The sequence below is a fragment of the Terrapene carolina genome, unplaced genomic scaffold, assembly GCF_002925995.2.
Source record: "Terrapene carolina triunguis isolate 2854851 unplaced genomic scaffold, T_m_triunguis-2.0 Scaffold21, whole genome shotgun sequence".
Taxonomy (NCBI): domain Eukaryota; kingdom Metazoa; phylum Chordata; order Testudines; family Emydidae; genus Terrapene; species Terrapene triunguis.
The window spans coordinates 26,154,452-26,170,455 of NW_020664372.1; the positions used below are offsets into that span (position 1 = coordinate 26,154,452).

A 16,004-nucleotide genomic window follows, 5' to 3' on the forward strand; every position below is an offset into this window, starting at 1 on the left:
GGGGGGGGGGGCAAAATTGTTTTCGCTTTGGGCGGCAAAAATCCTAGAGCCGGCCCTGATCCTGACAACACCAAGCACTGACACTTTATTCTTTGTATGTTTTTCCTGTTCCCAATAACAGTATCTACAATAACCTCATCAAGAAATGTTCCTTTATTGGAAATACATATACATAGACTTTTGTTCTTTTAACTATATTTTATCATTACTTTTGTGTTGAAACACAAAATACACAGTAAATTAACTCTCCAAGAAGGGGCCATTATTTCATAGATTTTTTTATGTTATTGTGAATAGGTTTGTGTAAAAACACAGAGAATAAGTTACATTGAGAAGATTTTCAAGAACAATATTATTTTAAAAAAGAAATATCATGGCTACACAGTTAAATTGTGTCCTGTGTTCTTAAAAACTCATACATCAGGGTTTCAGCCAACCGCTTGCAAGAGTCAACATCTCTCCCCGCCCAAAATCCTTGTTATCTCCTTCCTCTGAAGCATCAGGAATGGCCACAGCTAGGGATAGGGCCAGGGCTCTGAATTCTCTCCTACAGGTGCTAGGCTGGGTGGTTCTTGCTCATATGGTCAGGGGCTAAGTGATCGCCCTAGTCCTGGGGCAATTATGCAGAATTTTGCAGCATTCTCTGTTTTCCCCACAGAATTTCTGGCCACCACTAGGCGCCGCTGGACTCTGCAGAGCCCAGCTCGCAGTGAGCGGAGCGCTCAGCCTGGCTGGGCTGGAGGCTGCTCGCTCTTTGATCCTCCTTCTCCCGGGGACAGGAGCGGGCCTGGGAGACCCGGCCAGCTCTGGCGGAGGGTGAGGAAGGGCGGGGGCGCGGGCGCACCACGCTGTGTGCCCTGGCGGGACAGGAAAGAAGTTGGGGGGTGGGGCTGGTGTTTGGGCCGGGGGCTGCCCCACGGCTGGGCTCTGTGGGGGGTGCCTGGGCCGGGGGCTGCCCCGTGGCTGGGGACGCTGGTGGCTGGGGGCTGCCCTGCAGCTGGGCTCTGGGGGGTGTGTGGCTGGTGCCTGGGCCGGCACTGCCCCGGGGCTGGGCTTTGTGGAGAGGGCGGGTGCTGGTGTCTGGGGGGGCTGGGCCGGGGGCTGCCCTGCAACTGGGGGTGGGGTGGGGCTGAGAACTGGGCTCTGGTGGGAGGGGTGTGTGGATGTCTGGACTAGAGGGTGCCCCGTGGCTGGGCTCTCGGGGGCAGGGGGTGTAGGGTCAGGAAGGAATTCCCCCCCCCCCAGATCTGATTGGCAGAGACCTTAGATGTTTTTTGCCTTCTGCAGTGTGTGGGTGCAGGTCACTTGACAGGATTACCTAGGTCAGCGGTTCTCAAACTGTGGGTCAGGACCCCATTTTAATGGGGTCGCCAGGACTGGCTTAGACTTACTTGGACCTGGGCCGAAGCCAGAGCCCGAGGACTTCAACCCTGGGTGGTGAGGCTCAGGCTGGGCTTCAGCTTTGTTCCCCCGCCTGAGGTGGTGGGGCTTTGGCTTTGGCTCCCCCATGCAGGGCAGCAGGGCTCAGGGTGGGCTTAGGCTTCAGTCCCCCCTCCTGGGGTTGTGTAGTAATTTTTATTGTCAGAAGAGGGTCACGGTGCAATGAAGTTTGAGAACCCCTGACCTAGGTATACCTCACTTAACGATTTCCCTGTTGTTGGCTATTGCAGGGGCCTCGGGCAGGGATGCACCTCAATCCCCCCCATTCTCTTGTGCCTGTGGCACATAAGTCTAGTCTCCTGTGAGCTGTAATACTTTAGTCTAATTTCAGTTGTTGGGTTTAGTGTGTGTGGATGTTGGTGGTGTGTGATATACAGGTCAGACTAGATGATCTGGTGGTCCTTTCTGGCCTTACTCTCTATGACTCTACAGAGTAAAATATTTCCCCCTACTTTTTACTGCTTGGAGAGAGATCCACAGAATCTACAGAGGTTACTGAGCTTTTTGCCCCACTTGTGTGGGAGATGTGGGCTATCTGTTCATGGATTTACAGAGCACAATCTGGCACAGTCTGTCAGTGCCAAACTAATTTCTAAAATAAGCTTAAATCATTTAATCTATTTTTAGGTCTGTCTGGCTAAGCCAGTACTATTGCTATCCTAATGATAGTAATTTGGCTCAAAGAAAAATGTGTTGGAAGCAAAATTGTTGCATAATTGCCTCCAAGGCTGCTGGCCAACTACAATTCCACAAGCCTTCCAAAGAGTGAAACCTGGGAAGATGCTCTCCGTTCTAAGATGTACATTACCCTTGGAAGCAGTCAGATAAAATTCTGGCTTTGGTGTTGGACCTGTCCTTTTCCTACCGCCCCCCCTTTCCGAGTTGCAAACCTGACTGGACCACCGGACACTTGAGAACTCAGTGAGTTTGCATACCTATCACCATCACCAACGGCCACAAAAACCCTCTAGTTTGAGGACCCATTCTACACAGCATAGTCCCCTTTCCACTGTTTGAAGTGCCTCTATGGCTAGGGACTGCTCTATTTATGGGTTATAAGGCTTAATTATGCAATTTTATAATTAAACTCTATATGTTAGAAGCTCATAGCTTTTAGCTCCTTCTTTGTTTTCTTTTTAAATATCAAAAACGCCCAGAGTCACAGATGGGCAGCTTTTTGAATATATTGTGATAAATCACCATAAATAAATATATTTGTATTTAATATTTATGTGGTGGTAGTGGCTAGAGGCCCCACTCAAGATTGCCATATGAGTCTCTCGATGTCACTGTTTCAGCTAAATTTGAAAACAAGTTAGCTGTCGTGAAGCTGGTGGGGGAAAATGTTTTCAGCATTGGAACAGAGCACCATGTAGCGTGGGCTGGGGTAACTGTAGGGAAACAGCTTTGTTACATCAACCCTAGCAGCCAATCTGTTCTCATCAGCTGCCGAGGGGAGCCCCATGGCAGACAGCCACTGTCAGCAATAGCATTGCCAACCCCAAACATTCAAAAATCATGAGTAAGAGTCACCAAAAATCACAAGATTGGCTTTAAAACCATGGGATTATGTAAAAATAATAGATTTGGTGTTTCTTTTATTTGCCTTCTGCTTTTTGAGGCATTAGGTGCACTGGGGTCATATTTTGAAGCTTTCTCCACCACCACAAGGGCTAGAATAATAAGTGCCGACTCCGTGGGTGCTCCAGGGCTGGAGTACCCATGGGAAAAAAAAATTGTGGGTGCTCACTACCCACCAATGACCCTGCTGATCAGCTCCTCCCCCTCCCAGTGCTTCCTGCCTGCTATGATCAGCTGTTCAGCAGCGGCAAGAGGTGCTGTGGGGGGAGGGGGCACCCTTGAGGGAGGGGGCAAAACAGGGTGGGAAGAGGCAGAGCTGGGGAGCGAAGAGGTTCGGCCTTGGGGGAATGGGTGGAGAGGGGGCAGAGCAGGGGTCGAGCACCCCATGGGAAATGACAAAGTCGACACCTGTGGCTAGAATGTACTTTAAGAATGAAGGCTGAACTCATCACATATTCACTTGACTCCAGAAGGAAAACAATAATTACCATGAGATGCAGGACAAAATCTTGAGTGTCGATAACACTGCAATAGGGGATTTTCTAATTGCAGGGAGACCCTAGGAGTCTATGTGTAGCTGTGCTGGTTGCCAGCCTCTCACCGTGGAGGGGCTGCCTGCTCAGTGGTGACAGCCAGGGCACTGTGACTTGCCCACTCCCTCGAGTGCTTCCTTTAATCTGCCCTCAGTTCTCCTCCATCCTGGGAGCCCGCCAGTCCCCCCAACCAGGGTCCCCCACTCACATCCCGGAGCCTGTCCTGACCCCCACCTGGACCGGTGCAGCTGAGACTTACGTGCACGTCACACCCCACCTGGGCGGGGGGGGCTGCCCCCCCTTATCAGGCCACCCATGGCCTGGGCAGATCCACAACACCGTAACCTCCTGAGTGTAGGGTGGGAGGATCCCACCACCACAGGCCCAGCCCTTGCGCAGCCCACGCCAGCTGCTCTACAGCATGGCACCCATCAGTCCTCCCCACAAGCTCCACGCACCACACCTCTGCCGCACTCTCATTGAACAACTGTTCCTCCCTCTCTTCCTGCCCCGAGGTGTTGTGGGAGCGCTGGGCAATATCAGAGGGGCGGAGATGCACTGCTCTGTTTCAGTCCTCGTGCGATTTCCACCCTGCTGGCTGTCATGAACAATCCAGGGGCTATGGGAGGTCGTTGCTGTCTGAGTTCCCCTCTCCTTTGCCCGGCCACCGCTTCCTCTGGTGAGGTTTGGTATTGTCCATGCAGCCGTGCTGAGTAGGAAGGGGGTACGGGTGAGTCGGAGCTTGAAGCCCCCCCCCCCCACTCTGTTTCTGGTGTGATCACACCCCAGCCGCTGCCGAGCGAGAGACGTGGAAGCCACCATGCAGGTAACGACCCGGGGCTTTCAGCGCCCGCATCCTGGAGGGAAGGCGAGAGGTCGGGGAGGCCTCCCCATGTGCCACGTCCTGAGGAGAAGTGGGGTGGGTCTGTCGCAGCTTGTGGTGGCCACTGCCCTTTGGGCAGGGCTGGGCTGCGGCAACCGCTTGCTCCTCTCAGCCCGACCAGTGAGTGGTGAAATCCTGCCCTCCGCTGGGGCTGCTCTGGCTCCTCCCACCAGAACATTAACTCTGGAACCTACTGACTATGGCGTGAGCTCATGATCCAGCCCCATGTGTGGGCGGGGCATTCGCGATGTGAAGATCCGCTGCTATCTTAGTGTCATGAGTGGGCGGAGTTCAGGGAGCTGCCCTCCCAGGCCCAGTGGAGGGTTCCAATGCTGTTGCTGCCTGTTGCATACAAACGCGTGTGCAATGTTCCCATGTGCGTGGCGCTGGCCAATAAAGGGTCATTAGAGCCTTCTAGTGAAGGAGGGTTCACTCTGCTCAGTGGTTCCTGATACCACCCTAGGTACAAACCACTGTAGCTCCAGCTACCATAGGAAATGGTATGGGGATGTGTACCGGGGTGTGGTTGTAACAACTTGGCTGTGCCTTGTCTCATTGTAATTTATGGTGATATTAGAGGGACCTGCCAATGCAGAGTCCTTTGCAGGATTGGGATCTGAATGGTAGCAAATACACACGTTCATTTTACCAGTGTCGACAGGACCTCTATATCTACTGCAAATTGAAACTCCCATAGCTACAGCCTTGTTCAGCGTTGTCTACTATGCGTACTACAAAGTAGTGTATTGGAGAGGGGTTATGGTTTATTGGCTAAGTATAGATACTAGAAGTCAGCATTGCCAGGTTCTGTTTCTAGTTCTTGGACAAATCACTTACCTCTTCTGTGAGACAAGGTGACTCAGGTAATATCTTTTTTATTGGACAAACTTCTGTGGGAGAGCGAGCACCACCCAGAGCTCTTCTTCAGGTCTGGGAAAGGTACGTGGATCATCATAGCTAAATGCAAGGTGGAAGATGCTAGATGCATCTTGTCTTTCTAATATCCTGGGACTGACGCAGCTACAACAATGCGTATTCATTCTTCTGTATGTGTTTCTTCATATTTGTTATCCATGTTGCAGTGGTATGGATGATTTCAAGGATGCCATCACCTTGATTTTAAAACTTTAATTAAAAGTAGCTTTTAATAGTACACCTGCCTCATTTTCTTGTGTGTATAAAACAAACATGCACATAAACACAAAACCAAACCTTTTCTTCCCCTGTTGCTATGTGAAAGACCCACACAAACAAAAGGGAAGACTGAGTGACTATACAGTGACTCACTGTACACAAGTGATGGTAAATACACAAACTGAAAAGGAAATGTTTCTGTTCTTCTAGTTACAATAAATCTGAGTTTCTCTGATAGCAAAGCTAGGTAAGATTTTCAGTGAGAAGTGTGTGTCTTTTTTAGTTGATATCCCTTTAATTAAGTAATAATTGGAAAATGCGTTGAGATCTGTATGATTACTGTTACAAATGTTTGTAGTAGAAATAATAAACTGCATATGCCAATTTTCTCTGTGGAAAAACTATTTACTTTTTTATCCTAAATTGTTTTAAGAAATGACTTATTGAGGGTTGACTCAGTATGCTGTCAGCACAGAGTATGCTGTTGGCACTTCACAAATAATGAAAGCTCTATATGTAGCAGCATCCTAGCAGTACTTATAGAAAGCAAATGTTTGGACAGCAGGGTAGAGCATTCTGTATTCTGAAATACCCTGAAATGTATTGCGACTCTCATTGTTTGCAATTTTAAAAATAAAAGCCTTTGTTTAAAGTTTGTATATAGCTTGTTTATCAGCTGAGGCGTGCTGTGGTAACAGTTGCTTTTCCCTTCTTGCAGGTACCTCGTCGGTAGCTTGCAAATCTGCAGGCAATGATGTAGGCTGAATTTTTATTAAAAAAAAAAAAATTGCTGAACACTTCTTAACTAGACAGAACTTTTTAGTATCATTCAATGCCTAACATTGCAGAAGGTGAAAGGGAGAATGGTTCTGGACACAAAGAAAACAGACCTGAAGAAAAATCTCCAGAAGCTACTCTTCATAATGATGTAAAGCCATATTGCACTTCAGATGCATCCGCTGTGTCACTGGGTCCTACTGGAGATGGGCATTATCCATGGGGATGTCCTGTGACTCACACCCGAGAAAAAATTTATACCATCTGCTCAGACTATGCTTTTTTAAATCAGGTAACGTCCGTTTGTAAAAGTCCAAGTGCTACAGTTAGTGCCTGCCTATCAGATAGTGCTGCCTTAAATGTTGGAAATAATACACCTAACTTCATTGGCATTCAAAGTGGAGCTTCTGAGATAATCTACAATGAAGACACTAACTTGGAAAATTTATCTAGTAGTCTTGGAAAGCTTCCACTGGCATGGGAAATCGACAAATCAGAGTTCAATGGAGTGACCCCAAATCTGAAAAGCAGAGCAGGTAAGACATTACAGCACTGCACCATTCAGAAAAATGCTGCATGAGTGACGTGGAGGGCCAATGCAAGACCCTCCCCCACTTACATTGTGCATTGGAACTACGTAGATGTGTGTTGTAGAAATGGTCTTTGTGCTGGCCCCACAGATGCTGGTCTTGGGGGCTTGGATAGGAGTGGGTCAGGCCAGGGGAGTAGTGGCTGCAGTGTTCCCAACCTTGTGGCTCTTCCTTACTCTACTTTTGCTTTCCTGTAGAACCCAGTACTTTGTTTGACATGGCATACATTTTCAAGCTGTGTAGAAATAATACAAGGCGTTGTAAATCTTATGTGCTCATATAAGCCAACCTCTTTTTCAGCTAAGGGTGGGGGAAATGAATACTTTATTATTGTGTTCTCTTGGTATTACATTTTGTCACTGTTTGAAAAATAAAACTTTTAGAGCAGACAGAAAGGACTGACGTCTATTTTTAAAAGGGAAGAAATTGCTGGCCTTGTGACTTTCAGCTTTGATCCAGCTACCTTGAAAAACTGCCCAAAGGCTCCTGTGAGAAAACCAACAAAAGCAAATGTTATCTTTATAAAATTAAATTTATTATGCATGGAGAAAGTCAAAATTTCCCAAACACTGTTCAAGCATTTTGAATTGTGTATGTATATGATAAACTGTGTTTTCCACTGTTTTGTGTTCCTCTTGTTTCTGCTTAGCCAAAGATTTTAATGGTTTATTGACCATGCATATGTATACAACTGATTTTTATATCTGGCCTATAATCACTGAGTATGCCTAGAGCCATTGCTTTAGATTTTTCTTATGAGTTGGCTGACCAGTCAAGGTCTAATTTAGCTTAATGATTGCAAAACAGTCTTTGCAACTCTTAAATACTTTTTTAAGATATAAAATGCTATTGGCTTTGTCTTCGTATATTCATATGGTGCTCTTTTGAAAGATAAGATATATGGATAAAGTGTATTTTACAGGTATGGTTTCAATTCTGCTAAAATATATAACAGTATATTTCACTGTGGTTCAGAAATATGTAGTCGCAAAACAAGATTGAAAATATTCCCTCTCATCTGTTTTTATTCTTCTTCCTGTACAGTGACTTGCAATAAGGGAAAGTTCCTGGGGATATATTTCCCCTCTGCATGTCCCTAGGCACTTCAGTCAGAAAGTGTGGTTGTTAGTGTTGGAGACAGAATACGCTGCTTATGCAGATTAGCAGATATATCCATCTAATCACATTATATATATATAATGTGAGGCTATTGTCAGTGGTCTGCTCTCCCTCTAGTGCACCCAGATGGCTCTGGAGAGGTCATGGAAGGCCACCAATTACTGGAATGGCTGGGTGAGAGAGGCTCACAATGTTTGTGGAGGTCATTCAGTATGACCACCTTTTTAATCCATTCAGTAGGTGATTATAGAGAATAGAAATATTCTTCAGTAAAATGAGCTATTGTGTAAAAGGTATATACCATTTTATTGGTTCTTCCCAAAGCTGTTGGCAGTCCCAGTTCACAAGCTAACTTTTCCTTCCAATGGAAATAATCACAGTACACCTCTATCCATGCAGCATAATGTCAAGTACATTGAATGCCTTCTGGTAAGGGCATTATAGTGGAAATATTTAGCTTGTATATTAAGCAGTCATTAACTGCTTCTAAAATTTATCTTGCAGGAAACATGAAGAAACAAGTAACAAAGAAAAAATCTTTGGACAAAAAAAGCAAACAATACAGGGAGTGTTCTCAACATTCCACTGTTGAAGAAATAAAGCAGCGGAAAGTGCTCGACCTCAGGAGATGGTAGTATTTAAAAGTCATAATTAAGATTACCGTAGTATGCAGAGCTTGTTTGTAAATGTTGTTGCTGGCTGTCTTATTTTAAATTTTAATGTGTAATAGTTTTTCTTTAATAGTTGGATAGAAGAGTATATGGGATCTGTTCAACATAGAGATAGTGAACTAGACCTGATACTTACTACAAGGGGATCTGGATCTTGTGGTGAACATAACATAAAAAATAAGAATGGCCATACTGGATCAGACCAAAGGTCCATCTAGCCCTGTATCCTGTCTTCTGACAGTGGCCAATGCCAGGTGCCCCAGAGGGAATGAACAGAACAGGTAATCGTCAAGTGATCCATTCCCTGTCACTCATTCCCAGCTTCTGGAAAACAGAGGCTAGGGACATCATCCCTGCCAATCCTTATTGTTGTTAAGATACTGTGTGCCATCATTTACATTTCCTACATATTTGGAAATTTCTACTTTCAATAAAGAACAAAAAAGTTGTGGGTGAATTTGGTACTAATAAAAAGTGAGAGCCCATTAGCATGAGCAGGCAATGTGTAAATTTACTCACATACAAGTGTAGCTTATTCTGACTTTCTGCCCTTCTTTTGTGGTCGGGGCTACTTGAGCAAAATCTCTCAGTCATACAGAACTGTGAGTGTACTACAGAATGTTGACTAAGAACTGGGTTGAAGCCACTAAACTAATTTTAACCCGTCAGAAGGTTTCTATGGCATGGAAATAAAGGTTAGGATAGGGAATCTATGATCTAAAGTCACCTCCAGTGGTAAAGTTCCAAAGAGTTGCAATTTAGTAAGGAATTGCAGTATTAGAAAGCTATTGACTTGAAAGGCTGGCTGGCTAAGGTATTGTTATTGGGATACATGTAATCTTTTCCACAAGATCATTAATGTAGACTTGACCTATTTCAGTTCTGCCCCAAAATTATTTCTATGGTTAGTAGGCCTTTGTGAATTAAGTTGGTAGTCTCAGCACAGATCTTGATGGAGTGGGATCCACATCACCACCTAATTTTAGAAATGTTCAGAAAATGCATGTGTGAGAGATTTGTGCTTGTGAAATATGCCAGATTTCCATTTTATTTACTTTTCCCGTGTGAAGTCCCATGAAAGAGAAATTGGCATATTTACTCCAGATTTTTTAAATTCATATATGCAGGTTGAGACTTACCAGTGACTTATTTTAAAGGCAAGGTGAGACAAAATACTTTTTTTTTTTTTTTTTTTTAAACACTATTTGACTTTTGGGTAAATTGTCACAAATGAAAGTGCAGCAAGCTGCATATATCTAAATAAAGAAAATTTTCTCTTTCTTCTCAGGTACTGTATTAGCCGACCACAATATAAGACTTCCTGTGGAATTTCCTCTCTAGTATCTTGCTGGAATTATTTATATAGCACACTGGGAGCTGGAAAGTACGTCATTTCTATTCCATTTCAATTTCAAGGAACCTAAAATGGCTATCTAAATACTCTATTAATTATATTAATTATGATTATCAATTTCATTTTCAGCCTACCACCTATTACTCAAGAAGAAGCCTTGCATATTTTGGGCTTTCAACCCCCATTTGAGGAAATTAGGTTTGGTCCCTTTACAGGAAATACAACTTTAATGAGGTACAATTTGTTTTCTTGAAGCAACTGAAATGCTAATGTGTAGAATAATTTTCTAATACTAAAAATAATTAGATTGTCACTCTTAAAACAGCAATAATATACTCTAACTCACTGTGTTTTATTTGAGCTTTCTGAAAACATCACGAACAATTAAACAAACCTTAAGGGTTCTGACAATAGAGCCCAGAGTCTGTTTTTAATAGCTTTTTTCCTGAGCTGTTTTTGCTGTCCTACTATTTTTGTATGCTTCTACACTGATGGCTCTAGTGATTAGAGACTGAAGTTATGTTTCTATTGCATTACCACTGCCTGTGCTATGAGCCTGCACTGGAAGGGTGACATAGGGTACCCAAATACTAACATGGGGGGAAAGCTCCCCCCCCCTTTTTTTAAATCCATAGTTCACCTTTCTTTTTAGAAGTACATCTGTCTCCATGTCAGTTCTCCATATCCATTCAGTCCTTTGCCTCTTACAAGATATTACCAAATATGTCGGATGCCATGATAGTTTTATGTGCAGACCTATTTAGGGATTGGAGTGAGACCTCTAATTAGCTGTACCTGAGAATAAGAACTTTGTTCATTATAGATCTGTGTGGGACTTGAACTAGTAAGATAAAGGTGAAAAAGCTGTATATCCATTACCAGACTTCTGTCCCTTCCAGCTCCTTGTGATGAATTATTTACTACTTGTACTACTATAGCACCTAGCAACCCTAATTGAGACCAGGCCACCGTTGTGCAAAGTACTGCATAAACGCATTAGAAGACTGTCCTTGCCCCAGTGAGTTCATATTCTAAATCACTAAAGGAGGAGAAGATGGCAAAAACAAGTATAAATATTAAGAATTATTTTGCTTCAGTGTTTGTTAAAATACCAAAATCTTTAAAATGAGTCTTATTGTTTTCAGGTGGTTTAGACAGATTAATGATCATTTCCATGTAAAAGGCTGTTCATATGTTCTATATAAACCTCATGGGAAGAACAAGACAGCTGGAGAAACTGGTAAGTAGCTAATCTTAAACACTAATTTAGTATATAAATTGGAAAGCTGTAGTTGTAAAATGTTTTAGGATCAAGAGAACAATTTGTGTAACTAAAGTCCCAACGTATGCAGTTACAGCCAGAACAACAAATGGCTCTAGGGTGACCAGACAGCAAATGTGAAAAACCGGGACAGGGGGTGGGAGATAATAGAAGCCTATATAAGAAAAAGACCCAAAATTCGGGACTGTCCCTATAAAATCGGGACATCTGGTCACCCTAAATGGCTCTGAGCTGCATAGCTTTTCTAACCTTCCTTTTTTTCCCCTTCTCTCTCTGTACTCAAATTTTCCTTCTTTTAACTAAAATAATATACCTTGTGTGTAATTATTGTGAAATAGCTGCACTCCTAAGGTGCTAGAGGCCTTTGGCTTCCCAACCTGTATCTGGCTGCTCTCTAAAGATGTGCATTTATCGTAACAGCATATCCCACCAACTGGTATGTTTTAACACTTGGGAATTCTTTATATAAAATAGATTCAGAAAACTTACAATGTAAAAATACTAACTGACCAGTGCACTTTTTAAAAATGCCACACATCTTATACAGTGTTTCTTAGTCTTGTCATGCATCACATGAGACAATTTTCCTTGAAATAATCATAACTGGTTAATCAACAAATTTGACTGGAAATACTTGCAGCATGTGTGAACTAGGTAAGTGATAACTTTACTACATGAGTCTATAATGATGTTCTAACCCATAAATGCTAAGGCATATATCAAACTTCAGATGTTGAGTTGAAAGCAGGATGTCTGTTTGGGCAGAATGCCCACCAACATTAATTAGTTCTACAGTTGGTGCTATCCTACCGGTAATAATACAGTAGCTGAACACCATTGTTCAGCTACTGTATCTTCCTTTCTGAATGTATAAGCCTCTAACTGAAGATTACTCTGGATATAAAAATATAGCTGAACCTTTAAAAAAACGTTTTAGATAGTAAACTGTCAAAGTGAAGGGGTAGCTAAGATATAGGATACACCATGCTGCAAAGGAACCTGGGAGATTGCTAGCAATCCCCACTGCAGTTATGAGGGACAATTTGCTAAATTCTATACCCATGGAGAGGAAATAACATTTTGTGTCTCTGCTCTTTAAGCGGAGAAACAAGTTTTTCTTGTTTCAGTGCTCTCCTAGTCTCTCTCCTGTTTGGAAGCACTATAGTTGGGTTAAGGAATATATTGAGGTCAAGATTCAGATGTGTTTCCCAAGAAGATCATTATTCAAAAAGTGGTTCCCGTTATGAAAATGTTGGCGAACCACTGATCTAAGAATTACAGATCTCTCTAATATATGCTTGCTGTGTACGACAAATGCTGTATTAACTGGCGTCAGTGGAATTAAGGACAGTGGGATTCCTCTGAATGGTTGTGAATATTCTTGCTTTAGTCAGCCTTACAATATTTTGATGTAGTTCAAAACAAAACAAAACCAATCCCTAAGTCTTTAATTAGGACTCTCCTGCAAGGTGGAAAAAAAAAAACCCAAATACTTTCTTTCAGATCTAAATGAAGCAAGTATTTCAATTATGTGCCGTTTCTAGAGAAATAGTTCTTGTAACTGTTTCAGGGTAATATGTTTTTAGAGAACGGGATCTGAAAGAAACAAATTGAAAATCAAATATATTTGTTTATTGCAAAGCTTTCCCATAATGCATTATGTTGCTGCTTGTGCAGTGTTACAATAAATATAACACCAGAAAATGTAAGAAAAATAACTGAGCTCTTCTGCTTGATACTGAATGCAAGATTAAAAGCACTTTGGAGAATGATCAGACCTTTCTTTGTAGCTGCAGGGGCCTTGGTAAAGTTAACACAAGGACTGAAAGATGAGTCGATGGCCTATATTTATCATTGCCAAAATCATTATTTTTGTCCAATTGGATTTGAAGCTACCCCTGTAAAAGCTAGTAAAGCATACAGGTAAGAATCTTGTAGTTATGCTTGCTCCTATGTGAATCTTCCACCAAAATGGTGACTGCAAATGATCAATGCATTTACACATGAATTGAGTGCTATGCGAACAGAATGCTAGCCCCCTGAGTGGAAATGAAATGTCTCATTATTTTATAGAGTTTCCAGGTCTGCTGTTGATAATCTCTGCAGCAAATCTTGGCCACTTGTTTTTGCCTTGTAGCTGTGACGTGTTTTAATAATTCAATCTCTAAATTGTGAAAGGAAGATAGGGTGCTGAACTTGAACTGAGGAGACTACGGTTAGGTTCCCAGCTTAACCACAGACTTCCTGTGTGGTGTTTTATTTTATTTTAAGATAAATCATTTAGTCTACCCTGTGCCTCAGTTCTCCAGCTATAAAATGAGAGTAGTACTTTAATAGAATTCATTGAAGCCACCGATTGTTTCACATAGGGCGCTGAACAGCCATTGGATAGTAACACTAGGGGTATGTTTTAAGAGCAGGAAAAAGTAAGATCTTTGGAGGCACTCTCAGAGAACAAGGATGGTGAGGAAAAAAGTTTCTTCTAATTTAAACATGCTTTCTGGAGCCTTCAGTCTTCATCATTGCATACATATCACACTCTTGGCCTTATATTGTGGTCACCATTCTTCCAGTGAGAGATTTGAACAGAATTCCCTGATGAGTCAGTCAACATCCATTTTTATTAGTGGGGAGGAGGCAGTGTGTGTCACAACACAAGATGTTCCTTATCTCCAGGAAATGAACAGTCACTTTCAACCTCAGTTTCCTGTGTGAAACAGGAGTTTGGACCAGAAATCAAAGTCCTGTTTCTCCTAAGTCACTTGGGTAATCTATTTTGCTAATTTATAATAGGTAATACATTATTTAATAGTTCAGTAGCCAGTTGTAATTTGTCTCAACTATACTAACAATTGTAAAATATTTCAATAAAAAATTCTAAAAACCAATAGCAAGTTAATATGCTGCTGTCTTTCATTGCAATATGCATGCTGAGTCTGACTAGAATTATATTTTTGTTCAACAGAAGTCACCTCTTGCAACAAGAAGTGGAATATTGGATCTTAATTGGAGAACCAAGTAGAAAACACCCTACCATTCACTGTAAAAAGTAAGCTAATATACTTCTCTCCTATTTTTTTTTAAACTTCTAGAATATAGGTACTTAAAACATGCAGTTTCTTCTAAGAACTGTCCTCTCCAATCAGGCATGGGCAGTACACTAACCATTTGTAGCTTCCATGATTCAAAAAGTCAGGGTTTTAGTGAGAGTTTTGATTTTTCATATTATACTAGACCTGGGTTACTAATTCTGTGATCAAATCTACAACATGTCAACAATGTTTTTTGTGAGTACAATGTACAGAAGACAAGGTTTCCTGTCCCAGATGTTTACAGCCTAAATAGACAAACACAAATCAGAAATATTGGAGACTCCAAAAAGGTGTAACTCACAGCTCTCTTTTAAGAGATTTTATTTTTGTTCAGAAAATACAAATGCTTTAGATGTCTGAGTTGGAACTGATTCACTGAACAGCTTCTTCAATCTCACTTGGTGCTGGATCTCTAAAACTTGGTACCAGTTTCTGGAGGAAGGGAACAGCATTTCTCCAAAACATCAGAATTTCTGAAAAATCCATTCCCCTCCCCCCCAAAAACAAACAAACCAACCAAAACAAAACATGGGGACTGTGAGTAAAAAGGTTTCTCTGACTTTTTCTCCTGCCTGTTTGTGGGCTGGTATGTTGACCCATGGGAACAGAGCTGGTTGGAAAAATCTGACAGTAATCAAATAAAAATTTGTCCTTCCCCCCCACCCGTGTTCTGTCCAGCTATTCTGAAATCTGTACTTGTTAGACTTTTTCATAGCCAATCAGATCTGTCCCTTTATGTAAGACTCAGTTTTTGGCAAGTGTGCCAAGGCTCTGTCAGTGAATTGGGGCAACTGGTCACTGTGGCCTAATGAGACTTAAACTCTACCAAAAAGCCATCCTGTGATAGTCCTAATGCAGCTGATATACTACAGAGCGCAGTACCCCTGGCTCTCACCAGAGGACTTTTGGCCCTATGGGGTGGTATGCACAGGGAATTTACATCAGCATAGCTACGTGTCTCGGGGTGCGAAGAATTCCTTCCGTCAACCTGGCTACCACCTCCCAGAAAGGTGGATTATCTACGTGGACAAGAGGGGTTCTCCCATTGGTGTAGGTAGTGTCTACACGGAAGTGTTACAGTGACACAGTTGCAGCTGTGCCGCTGTAGCGTTTTAAGTGTAGACATACCCTAAAGGCTTCAAGCAGCAGAGGGAGGTGGCCCAGAGGACAAATACAGGCTTCTGTGGTGCTATTTCAGCTCATACACATGCTCCCTGCTGCCTAAACTCTGGTTGTTTCACTCCCAGCAGCAAATAGTGGGGGTGTTTCTGAGCTGGGGGTCTAACAAGGAGGAGAGTACTGAGCCAGGGGATGAGTTTTCTAAACCAGGAGGGTCAGGTTGAGGAGGGACAGGGGTGTCTTAAACCTGGAATAGTTGTGTGGGAGGTGTTTCAGATTTGTCAAGTAGTTAAGTAGGAAGAAAGGAGTCCCCCTCAGCAGGGCCGGCTCCAGGCACCAAGCACCCAAGCTGGTGCTTGGGGCGGCACCTGGAGGGGGGCGGCGCGGCGCTCTGGCCGCCGGGGGGAGAGCCGAGCCGAGCCCCAGCCG

At 43.0% G+C, this 16,004-nt stretch overlaps 1 protein-coding gene across 1 annotated transcript in view; it reads left to right on the forward strand.

Moving 5' to 3' along the window:
• Positions 1-736: 736 nt before the first annotated feature.
• LOC112102742 (basic immunoglobulin-like variable motif-containing protein) overlaps positions 737-16,004 on the forward strand; it is a 25,097-nt gene continuing 9,829 nt past the window's right edge. The window contains 10 exon segments of the mRNA XM_029910468.1: positions 737-816; positions 6,290-6,884; positions 8,562-8,688; positions 10,017-10,112; positions 10,212-10,316; positions 11,228-11,322; positions 13,155-13,287; positions 13,551-13,615; positions 13,702-13,706; positions 14,328-14,413. Coding sequence (XP_029766328.1) covers positions 6,404-6,884; positions 8,562-8,688; positions 10,017-10,112; positions 10,212-10,316; positions 11,228-11,322; positions 13,155-13,287; positions 13,551-13,615; positions 13,702-13,706; positions 14,328-14,413 — 1,193 coding nt within the window. The 5' untranslated portion in view covers positions 737-816; positions 6,290-6,403.